Here is a 13787-nt window from a genome sequence, read left to right on the forward strand (position 1 = left end):
CAGATGAAGCCAGGCATTTTCTGCGGAGCACGTCCTGACAAAATGAATCACGGGCTACTGAACCAAGCTACGATTGCTATATCAACTCACTCTGTGCAGAAATAACTTGCAGCTTTAAAAAGCTGCAAAATCCTAAGAGAAAATAATAAAAAAGGCATGCACATCCCTCAGCCTTCAACAATTATAGGACTTGATTCAACATGAGTATTTCGGCACAAAATGACATGCCACATCTTCATTACTACATAATGGAGCAATAAGTTTTGCCCTACAAGACACAAGGAAGTTATTATAAGCAGCTTCACATGAGAACTTCACTTTCATAAAGTCTCTGCATTTAAATCACTGTGAAAAATCACTGTTGACCTTATAAAGGGCACACAGAAAAGTGCTAACAAGTTTCAGTGGCATTATTTCACAATTGCAAGATTTCTTCTTACAGGGACTAGGAAAGGTCACTACCACTAGCAAAGTGGTAAAGACAACCTCAGAAGAAAAGAAATAATGACTTAAGAGGTAAAACTTAAACTCCTCTTCAATGTCTTGAATATGAAATGGCCAGTGCTCCTTTTACCCCACTGTTCCAACACTTAACAAGCCAAAGTTGAGGTCAAGATTGGCAAGAGTCCAGATACCTGAAGAAGGACATACGAATCCCTGTTCACGTACAAATGAAGCAACTGTATTGTCAAGATTTTTTGGTGGCTGTAACCCTCCAACAGATTTCATGATATTGTAGATATTACACTCAGGGGGTGGGGGCTGGAGGTAGGTGTCCATATCATAAAAAGACTTAGGTTTGAAAAACATGTCTTCTATCAGCCATGACATTACTTATATTTGCAACAAAAGCAAAACCACAAAATTCCCCTTGCCAACCCAAGGGTGTTGCATTTCTGTTTAATCTCAAAAACAGTAACAAAATTCCTTAAATGTTATGAAAATAATGGCCCTGCAAAGGATTTTAAAGGCGCTAAACCTCATATTTACAAGGACCAAGGACTTACACTATGATCTATCTCCCAAGTCACTTGGGAGACATTCACAATAATCTTGCCTTTTTGTGCAACATCTCGCTGAGGTGAACTGCCAACACAGGGGTTCCCCCTGACCCACAACCGGCTTCGTCAGAAGATCCATAGACATGCTCCGCTTGCCCACCCCCAGGTTCACAGAGTGCCTGTCTTGTATTTCACTTGGCCTTGAAACTGGCTGATAGAAGTCAGCACAGCTAGTTAATTAAAACCTACACTTCCTTGAAACCAGCTCCCTTCACTAATGATGCCAAGGCAAACATTTCTGTTGGCTTCCTCAAAACTCCACAATTGTTCTTACATGGATGTAGCTTTAAAAGCCAGAAATAGATAAATTAAATGTTACTGGAAACTGTTTCCCTTCCAAAGCCTCCATTACAAGGAAGCCATTATGAATTTCAGTTTCAGTTCCAAAGCAGTGTTATTCACGTCTTCTTGTGAATTCAAAGAATAAGATTTTACACTTATTAACACAGTCCCCTAATTGTATCTGTAATAGAATTCTTTTCCCCTCATCTCCAAAGAGAAGATGATGCTCTTCACTTTAAACACAGAACATTGGAGGATAAATATCATGATTCTGCAAGAGTTTTAAACCCTCCTGACTTCAAGATCATCTTTTATACTTATACACAAGTTTAAGTTCTCTCCAAGATCAAGGTATTATTGCCACAGAGATAGATTAATCAAAATGTGTGAAACAGATAAGATAATTAACTGTTTCATATTTCCAGATTAAGCTCTTATTAAATAGAAAACTAAGGAAGCTACATGCAGGCAAGTACAACAAGAAAACACTGCATTTAATTCAACTCTCACAGTTTCAATGAACACTAGAGGCTTCAGGATATTTTTTTGTTAGTACAACTTTTTCCCTGTTTGGTCTGTCCCAGAGCTGCAAAAATTACTCAGCTGCAAACAGTTTATTTCCCTGTCAAATTGCTTGTAAATGCATGAAACCATGAAAAAAACCTAAAACCTGGAAGACACAGGCCACATAAATATGACAAGGTGGTCAGGAAACTGAACTCTTTTTGGCACACTAGGAGACTGCTCTATTGGGCCGACAGTGCTCTACTGGCACTCTGCTGCTGCTCAGACCTGCAACTGACTGTTGTTACACTCAGTAACGAGTGGCGTCCCTCAGGGATCAGTGTTGGGACCAGTCTTGCTCAACATCTCTGTCGGAGACATGGACAGTGGGATTGAGAGCGTCCTCAGCAAGTTTGCCAATGACACCAAGCTGTGTGGTTGAGTCGATATACTGGATGGAAGGAATGCCATCCAGAGGGACCATCACACACTTGTGAGGTGGGCTGATACCAACCTTATGAAGTTTAACCATGCCATGTGCAAGGTCCTACACCTGGGTCAGAGCAATCCCAGGCACAGCTATAGGTTGGGCAGAGAAGAGATTCAGAGCAGCCCTGCAGAGAAGGACTTGGGAGTGTTGGTCAATGAGAAAACGAACATGAGCTGGCAGTGTGTGCCTGCAGCCCAGAAAGCCAACCGTATCCTGGGCTGCATCAAAAGGACTACGACCAGTAGGTCGAAGGAGGTGATCCTGCCCCTCTACTCTGCTCTCGTGAGACCTCACTTGGAGTATTGTGTGCAGTTCTGGTGTCCTCAACATAAAAAGGACATGGAACTGTTGGAACGAGTGCAGAGGAGGGCCACGAGGATGATCAGGGACTGGAGCACCTCCCATATGAAGACAGGCAGAGAAAGTTGGGGCTGTTCACAGCCTAGAGAAGAGAAGGGTGCATGAAGACCTCCTAGCAGCCTTCCAGTATCTGAAGAGGTGCTATAAGGATGCTGGGGAGGGACTCTTCATTAGGGACTGTAGTGATAGGTCAAGGGGTAACAGGTTAAAAGTTAAACAGGGGAAGTTTAGATTGGATATAAGGAAGAAGTTCTTTACTGTAAGGGTGGTGAGGCACTAGAATGGGTTGCCCAAGGAAGCTGTGAATGCTCCATCCCTGGCGGTGCTCAAGGCCAGGTTGGACAGAGCCTTGTGTGACATGGTTTAGTGTGAGGTGTCCCTGCCCATGGCAGGGGGGCTGGAACTTGATGATCTTAACGTCCTTTCCAACCCTAACTATTCTATGACTGCTCCTAAAACCTGAAAGAAAAGTTAGCATTAACCTTAACAACTGCAAATGACTTATTACATGTGTTGGCAAGTGATCAGAAAAAAAAAAGAAGGAAATAAAAAAGGAAAAAATGAAACGAAAGGTTTATTTTAATGAAGGGTGCCTCAGGAAAAAAGTGACAGGTATATATTGGGAATGCACACACAGGAAGCTGGAAGGCATAGAAAGCAGTATCTGCTGACTTAACACCCTGGTTTAGCACACACCAGCCTCTCATATAGGTGCTCCTCACAAGGAAGCAAGGCAGTGTTCATAGAAGTTCCTGAAAGCAGCAGGAATTTGTAAAAACTGCCTCTTCATAGGAAACACACCCTGATCCCAGGAATACCTTCGCTAAGTATTACAACTGCAGAACCTGTAAGAAACAGTCGGAGGATATCACTGCCAAGAGACAACGTATAAAGAAGGGAGTCACAGAAATCCAACAGCAGCCAGCTGAAAAATCAAAGCACAAAACCCTCCAAGAACACCACAACCAACAGCACCTATTCACTAGTGCAGACCACCACATGTGAAACTCAAACTCTGTCAGACACAACAACTCAAAGAATTTTGTTGTACCAGAAAATGGTATCTTTCTGGCCGGGAGAGTATTTCAGATAACCTCCACAGAAACAAATCTGTGCTTTGGTCTTACAGCAGAGTAGAACATTTTGCTACAGAACACTACTACTGAGCAATCATGTTTCATCCTTGCAAGCTGCCACTATTTAATTCAGACTGTGAACTCTTGAAAGAAATGGCCATCCCTTACCTCCCACTGGCCAGCCAAAACAAGGTTCTAATTACACCTTCACATGGTTTAACGCATAATTACGCAAAGAATTTCAGGTTAAAATGGTAGCTCAGCAACACAACTGATCATTTGACATTTTCAGTTTTTAACTTAAAACCAAATAGCCAAGTAAATGTAAAAACAAGGATCTGCAAATCTTTAGAGAAGTATTTTTCATTTAAAATAAAAGTATTTGTAATATAACTATATGTAAGAAAAATATTATTTCAGATACAGAGAACAGAGAAGAATGCATGAAGTCCAGTCACGATCCTAGATCTTTAAAATACTCTTATTTCTGCAATTTAGATAATTACTGCACACTAGCAAGTGACCACAGTGCTCCTCAGACGCTGAAAGCAACCTCTGAATCTGTCATGCTGTCTTTAAATAGGCAATTAAAGTGAAAAATGAGAGTGTGCATAACTTTCCAGTGCTGCATATTATATATAAATAATACAACACACAAATAAGAACAGGACAGAAGTTCTCAAACCAAACACTTGATCAACTTAGTCATGCCTTCATCTGTTTATTTGAAAATATATTACTTTGCTACACTTGTGGTCCTTATTAAAGTCAATTTACTGCCTTAAGAAGATATTTCCCTTGCCAGAAATGAAAAAGACTTTCCATTCCCCTGCTCCCAAAATAATCTTTATTAACCAAGGTTGGATGCTAGCAAACTTGCTAGGATACCCACGAGGTAGCGGACAGATCCAAACAACTGGTATGTTCCTTTGTTCCTCAGCAGGACAATCTGGTTGACCAGAACTTGCCTGAGGTTGTCCCAAAGCTTGCTTTTTTGTTTTACACCAATTTACAGTACTGTAAACCAAGCACAGAATTTGTGAAATTCTTTACTTAAATAAACAGATCATTTACTGTAAGCGTTCTCAGTGAGAAGCTGATGGTCATGTGCAGCCTGTGACAAACAACATCAGAGATTCCTTCCTGTGCTTACAAGATGTGAGAGCTCTGTGTGACATCCTGTATTCTCGTCACTTTCACATACCCCCTCATTCTGTCAAGACAGCACAACCAGCACTCCCTCTCAGCAGAGAAATTCAAGCTGTGGCCTTTTCCAGTCCCATTAGAAGCAGTGCAAATTAGAGGTACAGCCCAGTTCACATGGGTCTCCTCAGACCCCCAGCACAGCTAAACAACAGGCCACCAGCTACAGCCTGCAGCTGCCTCTGGCAGAAGAAATGGCACCTATCAACCAGTTTTTAAGCCATCTCCCATGCACCCACACCTCCAAAAACACAACTAAAACTCCAGCAGCAACTATGAAGCAGAGAGCTGTGTAGGAGGGTATAACTGTAATTCATGATGAGAATATTATTTGTGCACTGTGATTGCAGACATCCTCATAATATTCTCATTAGCTCATGTCTCAATATAAAAAGTAATGCTGTAAATCAGATACTTAATTTCTATTCAAACGGAACATAACTGCTGGTAACTGGCTGCAGAGCTACAAATGTCAAAAAGGCGCCTTGTGATCTTTCAGACGTAGTGAACTGCAAGCACACTTCATGTGTCATGATGCCTTTCCATTTGTTATGTTAATTAGTTTTCATTTGAAACATACAATTACTGCTGCAACCAATGCAATAATTACTGGTTACTTTTAATAGGTAAAATTTCCATTAATCAAATCAACAGGAGATCAGCAGAGTGATAGAAAGGTCTCGTGGAGAAGAAGAAAAAAGAGACTCTGCTGCTACTTTTATTTTACTTTTTAAATTGAGATGCATTTAATTTTTAAGCATCTGGAATGTTAACATCTTGACTGAAACTTCTAAGTGCAAATCTACTTACTGAAGCTTGAAATAGAGAAAAAATAGAATGGCATTTTCACAGAATTTCCCAACATTTAATTGAAATAAAATAATCTCATGAGGTGCTGCTGGAGAGTGTTAAAATAAAAAGTCCATTCGCACTTAACAGTCAAGCACGCAGTACATAATATATATTATCAGTAATTTCTGAAATGATCCCATTTCAACAACGAAATGAGTATTTTAATTCCTTACCACATTATGATGTTTCTTTTGTCTGAGAGTATTAAAACCTCATACACTGTGGAAAGGCACTCACTTTCGATTCACACGAATTGGGGAAGGTCCCCAAAATTATTAAGAGGGATATTACTCTATACTGAAACAATGATAAAACTACCTTATGGCATGTACCACTGCCCCAACACACCCTAGCACGATGGTCTTTTTAATCACTACTTTATCCCGACTACACTCAGTGCACCAGCGGTTACACCACAGCTATGCTAAGAGAGCCCTCTAACGGGGACACAACAAGAGGACATCAAAAGGACTTCCCTTGTTGACATAGTTGTATCACCTCCCCAGACGACACACAGGGCCAATAAAAACCACTCTGCCCACATGGCTGCGATCCCCCCAGACGCTGTGATCCCCCCAGATGTGAGCTGGTGCGGGGATGACTGTTGGGGAAAATGTGTTTCTCGTCCTGTGCTGACAGACAAGAGAGAAAGGAGGAAAAGGGCTGGAAGATGCTTCCCAGTACAGACCCAGCCCTGTGCGCAGATTTTCTAGGTGTTCAGTCAAAACCCTCCGTTTCCAAAATTCACACATTTCTCCACTCTCTAAGGTCATACACATCATTACCCATTACATTCAGAAGCTGACTTAAAAGAAAAATAAGGAACATTCATTTTGCATTCAGCATTTTGCCAAAATTATGAGCAAATAATTTTTGGAGTTGGCACTGGATTGATTGGGAGTTTAGAGAGTTTGTACCCAGGCCTGGCTTGGGTAAATCCATTGGGAGGTTTGGTCTTTTTTGGGCAAAACTTGGTAACTACTAGAAGAAAAGCAATCTTTACATAAACCACAAGTCTGTGCTTTTTCAAATCAAGCATGTGAGGTGAGTACATGCTTAAATCCATAATCTAGGATAAACAGTTTTGCATAAAGCAAGCAATTATTTCAAAACAGACAGTTTTCCTGTTAAAAAGTTGGAAAATTTATAGGTTTGTGTTTTGCTTTTTTATTATTACTCAAATACTCAAACCCTTGTTCTCATCTAGTTCTACTAATGAAAACCTGACTAAACATTCCAAAACAAGTAAAACCTAGTATTACTTTAAATAAAAGTTCAAAATATATATCCTGACAGTTCCGATGTTTGAGGGTTTTAGTTCCCAAAGTAGTAATGATCTCCAGGAGTAAAAATAATATGATTATATCCCAACTCCATGGCCAGTTAAACCACAACCGAACTGCAGTGGCACATATTTCATTTGCAGTGTCAGAAGATCTCCATTTCAGACTATCAACATAGCACTAAATTTTCAAATGTCACTGAAAACAGGCCACTTCTAATTTTGGCTGAAAATGCTAAATGAACCACTATAGGCAGAGCAGCTAGTATTTCACAAGTTAAATCTCTTCATCTTTACCAGGAATCAAAAAGGAAAGCTTTTTACTGTAAGTTATTTACTGTGTTGTCACTCCTCTGCAAACACTGGTTGTGGGAATTCTCATTTTATTTTGAGGGAGGGTTGTATTAGAAGGAAACAATACATATTTTTCCTGTGAGTCACTAGAATTGCTATTAGAAGCTTATCTTCTGGCCTACTACTTTGCTCAGTCTTGCAGGAGACAGACTGGATTCTTAATCTTCACTTCCTGCTGACAGGAACAAGGAGTGCACAAAAGCAATTTCTTGTAAGGAAGAAGGGAATGGCACCATTACTTAGGGTTACTCAAGAGAAGCTCCCTCCTGAAGATGGCAACCATGACCGGTGGAGCAAGGGCGGGAACCAGCTGTGTTCTTACACACTGTCAGGTGCATAAGAAGATAACCTTTATCTCCTGAAAGATCTTTTCCAAAATTCGGTTGGATATACTTAATGTATCTTACACAATTTTATTGTTTCACTGGAAATAATTTCACTACCAATATGCCTTATCCAAGACTATGAGCAACTCCACATTTGTCACTGGTGCTACACATGAAACATCCTGCAACAAGCCTGCCCCTCAGGCAATAAGAAACACACACATACACATATGATCTATCAGTACGTTTCTTGCAGGGAGCAGGGGTGGGGTGAGGTGTGAGGGTCTCCCTTTAAGAGGAAGACATCATCGCTGAAAACATAACAGGAAAACAAGCCTAATACTGTGAGATGAAAAATTTACTTCTCTGCAAACAAACTGACAATAAACCTAAATAGAAAAGTTATCCCAAACTGCGCCTTTTAGAACTCTAACAGTCAATCATAGGGATGACAAAGACTGGCATTTGAAAGTGCTGTTAATCGTCAGCCTTGAGTAACAAGACTATTTTGTCTGCCCTTAAGTACTGACAGTGGAGCAGAACCTCTGCGCTTTTGTACCTTGGACATCTGTTCTTGAAACAGAATTTAAAATTATCTTGAGAACCAGTAAAGTGAAATAGATTATTTCATTTGCTGACGTTACCACTTCAATTACAGTATCTCCATGCTCTGGAAGCCAAGTGTGGTAAGTGGTCAGGTGCCTACCACCATGAATGACATCTGGCTACCTCAGTCCAGCTCCTAAAGCACGGTTTGCAGAGCAAGGAAGCGATCTCACAGCTTTATCAAAACTGGATCATGTCAGTGCAGTCTCACCATGATGGCCTGAACTGATACAACACAACAATTGATCAACCACTCATGGACTGAGGCTTGCAGAGGGATTTGAGAAGACATTTTCTGCTGTGCCAGTTTCCTTGGTAAGAAAACTTCCAAGTTTTCAGCGTGGCCAAATGGCTTTTTCCTCATCATTAAGCCCAGTGATGGTTTCCACACGCTGACTCACCGTGGTGTGTCATCCGCAGGGGCAGGAGCGGAATGGGAGCACAGCTGGAACTCCGAGAGAACGCCACTTTTAACTCTTTACCGCACAGCCAGGGAGGGGAAACATTCTTCCCACACGGGCGGCTGCGGCCACTCCTTCACAGGGAGACACAAATGCAAAGCAAAGCCTCGTACGCGATATTCAGCTTTGGAGTGAAAAGCTATACCGCCGGGGCGGGGGGGGTCGTTGAAGAGCCGAGGGTCAGTGTACGCAGGATTCAACACAGCGTTTGCAGACCACCCGTTTTCCTGCCCGCACGGACAAGCACATCTCTCCCTGCCCGCCCGAGCTGCCCGCCTAAAGGCAGACGCCGCTGCCCTGAGGGCAGCCGGGCCCGCCGCGCCCCCTTCTGGCGGTGCCGAGAGCGCGCCCCTGCCGCCGGCCCCGCTCGGCCGCCATTTACCTTCTCGAGCGCAGCTGAAACTGCTGCCCTTCGGGAAAGCGTTAATTTCACCTCCCGTAACAGGAGGCGGGATCGAACCGTTTCCCACCGAGTTTCCTCTTCACAAGGCACCAGCGGCAGCCGCGAGTTTTTCCGTGTTGTTTCTGGCAGGCGTTTAGTCCCTCAGGTATTCTATATGCCAGTGGTGATGGGGAAAGATGGTAGGGAGGTACCACATTTAACAACATAATAAATACCTTGTTCCTGACAGGGGAAGCCAAAGCAGTCAGTCAGAGCAAGTGACGGAGAGCATGGCAGCCTGCCATGGAAACATGGGGCACTGCGAGTGCCACATGGAAGCCCTGGCTCTGTGACTGCAGGCCATAGCATTTTGAAGCAGGGCACACAAAATGGCTTCCTCATGAACGTGGCAGGTACACTGTTCACCTGCAAAGGAGAGGGGCATGCTGCAGCCTTGTTGCCACTCAGTACCGTTAAAATATTCCTGTTTCAACTTAAAATGGTATCACCTGTTTAAATACTGAGTGTGTCACTCCCCTTTAGCCACTTCTTTCCAGTCATTCCCTTCAAAGCAAAAAGGCATTGAGATACTCCTATTTCCAATACCTCTGATGTAGAGAAAACCTGACTCAGATTGAATTAAGCTAAGCCTCAATGTCTTTGAAAGCAAGAAGTTATGGCAGGGCAATAAAGATTATTTTAAAAAGTGAATTATAAGTTTAAAATAGAAAATAAATTCAGATAAGCCTAAAAATTATGACAGTGAGTAGAGATTTAAGGAAATCAATGAGCTTAATAATCAATGATGTTTTAAGTGCAATGCATGTTCTCACACATCCTGTTTTTACTTTATTATCCCCAATGAAAATCATGCTGTGTGAACAAATACAAATGAATTTCCCAGTGCGAACACAAAGGAAATGCAGTAAGTTACCAATTCCTTTAAAATTCTAACTCCCTTCGCCCTCACATAGAATTCAAATACAGAATTATTAATCAAATAGGCACATCAATGAATATGAAGTTAGGTTACTATAATAAAAATAAATAATTTACAGTTACAACAACAGGAAGACTATTCACTTAAAAAGCTCAGAAAACACTCCCTGCTTTGGCTATCACAGTTTTGCCTGATATTCACGTAAGCTGAAGTGTCTGTACTTTCTTCACGTTTCATGTGATACAAAGCAAAAGAAGGGAACTACACTTTTCACTGCACAGGTGCAACTGGTGCTCGTGGTTCATGTAAGTCAAGCTCGGGAAGGCTTCTCAGGAGAGAAAGCTCATTTTCTGCTCAGAACATCTAAGATAATAAAGGGATCTAATAAATGCCCTGGTTATGTCAAAAATATTTTTAAAATAAGTTAGGATAAGGCAAAAGATACAAATGAGAATTTCAAACAAACAGTAAAATTTCTCCTTGCAGGGAATGCTGTATGAAGAGAATCTGTTCAACCATTTCTGCAGGTGAGCTTGAAATACTGTGTATTTCTGATGTCCTGTAAGAATGCAGACAAGCAATGCCTCATACCTAGCTCAGTACAACTTCAAAGGGTAGTACTGCAGTTCTGAAAGTATTGAACCACTAAACCATCAGTTTGTTTTGGTGTGGGGTGTTTTTTTTTTTTTGTTTGTTTGTTTGTTTTGTTTGTTTTGTTACAAGTTATTAGAAGAACTTGGAAATAGGTAGGGGGGAAAGGGGGACATCAGTGATGTAGAAAACTCGAGCAAGGCCTTCTCAGATCATGATACATGAGTATCTACAGTACGTATACAATTTCCGTAGTGTCTTAAGGGAAAGATGCATGTTTCTGTAAACAATCCGACTGCTAATTTTACATTTAATTGCTGCAAAAAAAGTTTACTTCCTAAAGTGATAGTTTAGGACCTTCTAAATTTTACTATTACTACTAAACAGCAGTTAACTCTTAGAGGTTGATAGCATCATCCAATTTTTACAGCAATAAATACTATTTTTATTCTGTACTGTTCCTTCCTCTGATCAACATCTGATTATGAAATAAAAAGCACATTATACATTTATCAAAATTATTTAAGGGATATCATAAAATGAAAATGGTAGATAAAGGTTGTGATGATGAGTTTTATGACAATTTAAACTGATGAAGTTGGCTCAACTTCACAGCTATGCTGTTACTTATTGTTGGAGTTATTTTTAAAATTCTCTAAGGAGAATGAAATAATTTGACTCCAAAAGACCAGCATTCTATAGAAAGACACTTTCAACTTTAAAAATAATTATTGTTAAAACATATTTGGATAATCATCTTACAACTGTAACTGCACATAACAGAAAAAAGTAACATCACCTTTCCAAGTCTGTTACCTACCTGCAACAGCAGATGGCTTCCCATTTGTAATCTGTTTCTCTCTTTTCAAGAAATAGTTTTAAAAGTTTAACCAAACTCTTTAAAATGTTTCCATCAGACACTTAAAAGCTATGGCCAACTAAAAGGGTACTTGTTCAGAGGAAGAGCTTGTTTGGTTTGCTCTTTCTAAACAAACTAATAAAGGAATCCATTTGGCAAAAAAAAAAAAAACCCAACAACAAAACACCTTTCTACAGGTTCAGCAGACACCTGCATATCAGCATCATGACAATATAACTGCATGCCTGCTAGGATTAGTTCATGATATTTAACTTAAGTTGCTTTGAACTCCTTGTATTCAGGACTAACAGTAGAGTAAATAAGCATAGTGGCTGGATTACAAGAAGAAATTAAGACCACCAGCAAGAATACTCCTCTCCCTTACAGCCTTTTTCCCTGCCCCACCCAATAAGCCTTTTATATTCCCTATTCCTCTTTCTGAAACATTTAAGACGGCTAAGTGAAATATCTCTCTCTCCATTCAGTTCAGATTTTAGCAGCTTCTAATATTTATTCCTTAATGCAGTGTCAGTGTGCTCACCCTTTGCTCTAGAGTGGTATTGATTTGCAGTAAGAAGCAGAGAAATCCCTAGAAACTCCTCCATAATTTATTCTAGCTCTAAAGCTTTTCACTGCAGTCAGTAGACTACCTAATAGCCCAGTCAAAATGAAGACAAACATCTATGACAGACAACTGTGGGGAAGGTGGCATGAATTAGAGAGTATGGAAATAAACACCTTAAACAAACCACCTCAGTGGGAGACTGGCATTGCCTGTCTGCCAATGAATTGCACACAACATGCCTAGAGAAGCCCTGTAACAAAGAAAGAGCTGCATATTTTTCTAGGGTTCCCATGTCAGCACCACCCCTGATGCCAGAAACATTAATAACTTTTCTTCTGCTTTTCTCCTTTCTGGGGAGGGGAAGGGAGTTGAAATCAAAACAAAGTATCTAAAGAAGATTAATTTTACTGCTAGTTGAAATTTGTCCATACCAAGTACTGATGTAAAATGCGGGGGTTGAAGATTTCTTGTTCTTGTTTTGAAAGGGGTAACACGAGTCCTACAATTTCACTGACCTGTAAAAAGCTTCAGAGACTCCTTACTAGAGGCTCTCCACTGCATCAGCTCTGAAGCCAAGGTTGCCAATCTGATGAGATAATTAGCCTTGCTTAAATCTTCTCCTAATTAAGTCTAACTTCTCCTTTACATATTCAGAAAATACTTTACTAAATTCAGTAACAAAGAAATGTACCAGACTGACAGCTGTCAAAAAATGCCATCTGTATTACCTTGGTAAGCATAATTCCAGTATGAACAGAGAAAATGCAAAGTTTTCTATTGTTATATCACTGGGATAAACACTTTCCAGCTTCCAAATCTGGAAGGCATATACTGGCACATCATTCCAGTAAAGGATCAGTCCCAAATACTTCAACAACCCATTGCAATCTGACTTCAACAGAAAGAGCCCTGGTAGAATGGGCTGCAGAAGGCAGGCACAGGAAGGTACAACATGCTTTAACATCCCTCAGTCTAAATCATCAGTGGACTAGAACAGAGGTAAATGACAGGAGGCAGACTACACTAGTCATGATGCAGCCTGAGGTAGTGTCTGCTGGAAAGACAATAGTCCATTCTCCATGTCTATGCAATAAATGGCCTTCTCTCTGCAACTACCAGCTAAGATTATAAATCAGCATGCTTCACAATACTAAAAGCCACTCCAGCTGCAAAGGAACCAAGACCATAAATTCTTTTCAGTGCACCTTTGAACAGCATCAGGCAGTAGCGAGGCTTTCCTGAAAACAGCTAGACAGCTGTAAAATAGCTGCTTCAAATTTAGTTTCTCTCACAGGAGATGGAAAAGATCTGTATGAACTGTTTAATTAACAGATCAAGCCAGCAAGACCCATGAGGAAAAAAATTCAGCTCTTAAACAAAAGGTTTTAATTCTGTTCCTGAAAAGACTTCATTTTATATTCTATGTGGCATTTCTGAATTAAGACAAAAACCTGGTTTGAAGAACATCTCCAGGTGTCTTCTCCCCATTGCTATTAATGCATGTGAAGTTAGCGGTGGGGATACAGTTTGAGGTATTTGTCAAAAGGATCATCACACTAACTAGAGGTCGGGGGAATCCACACAAAAGCTCTT

The 13787-nt window shown here is 40.7% G+C and overlaps 1 protein-coding gene across 3 annotated transcripts in view; it reads right to left on the reverse strand.

Moving 5' to 3' along the window:
* JAZF1 (JAZF zinc finger 1) overlaps positions 1-13787 on the reverse strand; it is a 187986-nt gene that overhangs the window by 94787 nt on the left and 79412 nt on the right. The window contains exon 1 of one of the 3 annotated variants that reach the window (XM_065665955.1): positions 8798-9224. The exons of the other annotated variants lie outside the window; for them this stretch is intronic. Within the exon in view, the coding sequence (XP_065522027.1) occupies positions 8798-8810 (13 nt within the window). The 5' untranslated portion in view covers positions 8811-9224. Of the gene's footprint in view, positions 1-8797; positions 9225-13787 lie in introns of those variants that run through there. 3 annotated transcript variants of the gene reach the window in all.

The sequence above is a fragment of the Lathamus discolor genome, chromosome 2 (assembly GCF_037157495.1).
Source record: "Lathamus discolor isolate bLatDis1 chromosome 2, bLatDis1.hap1, whole genome shotgun sequence".
NCBI lineage: Eukaryota > Metazoa > Chordata > Aves > Psittaciformes > Psittacidae > Lathamus > Lathamus discolor.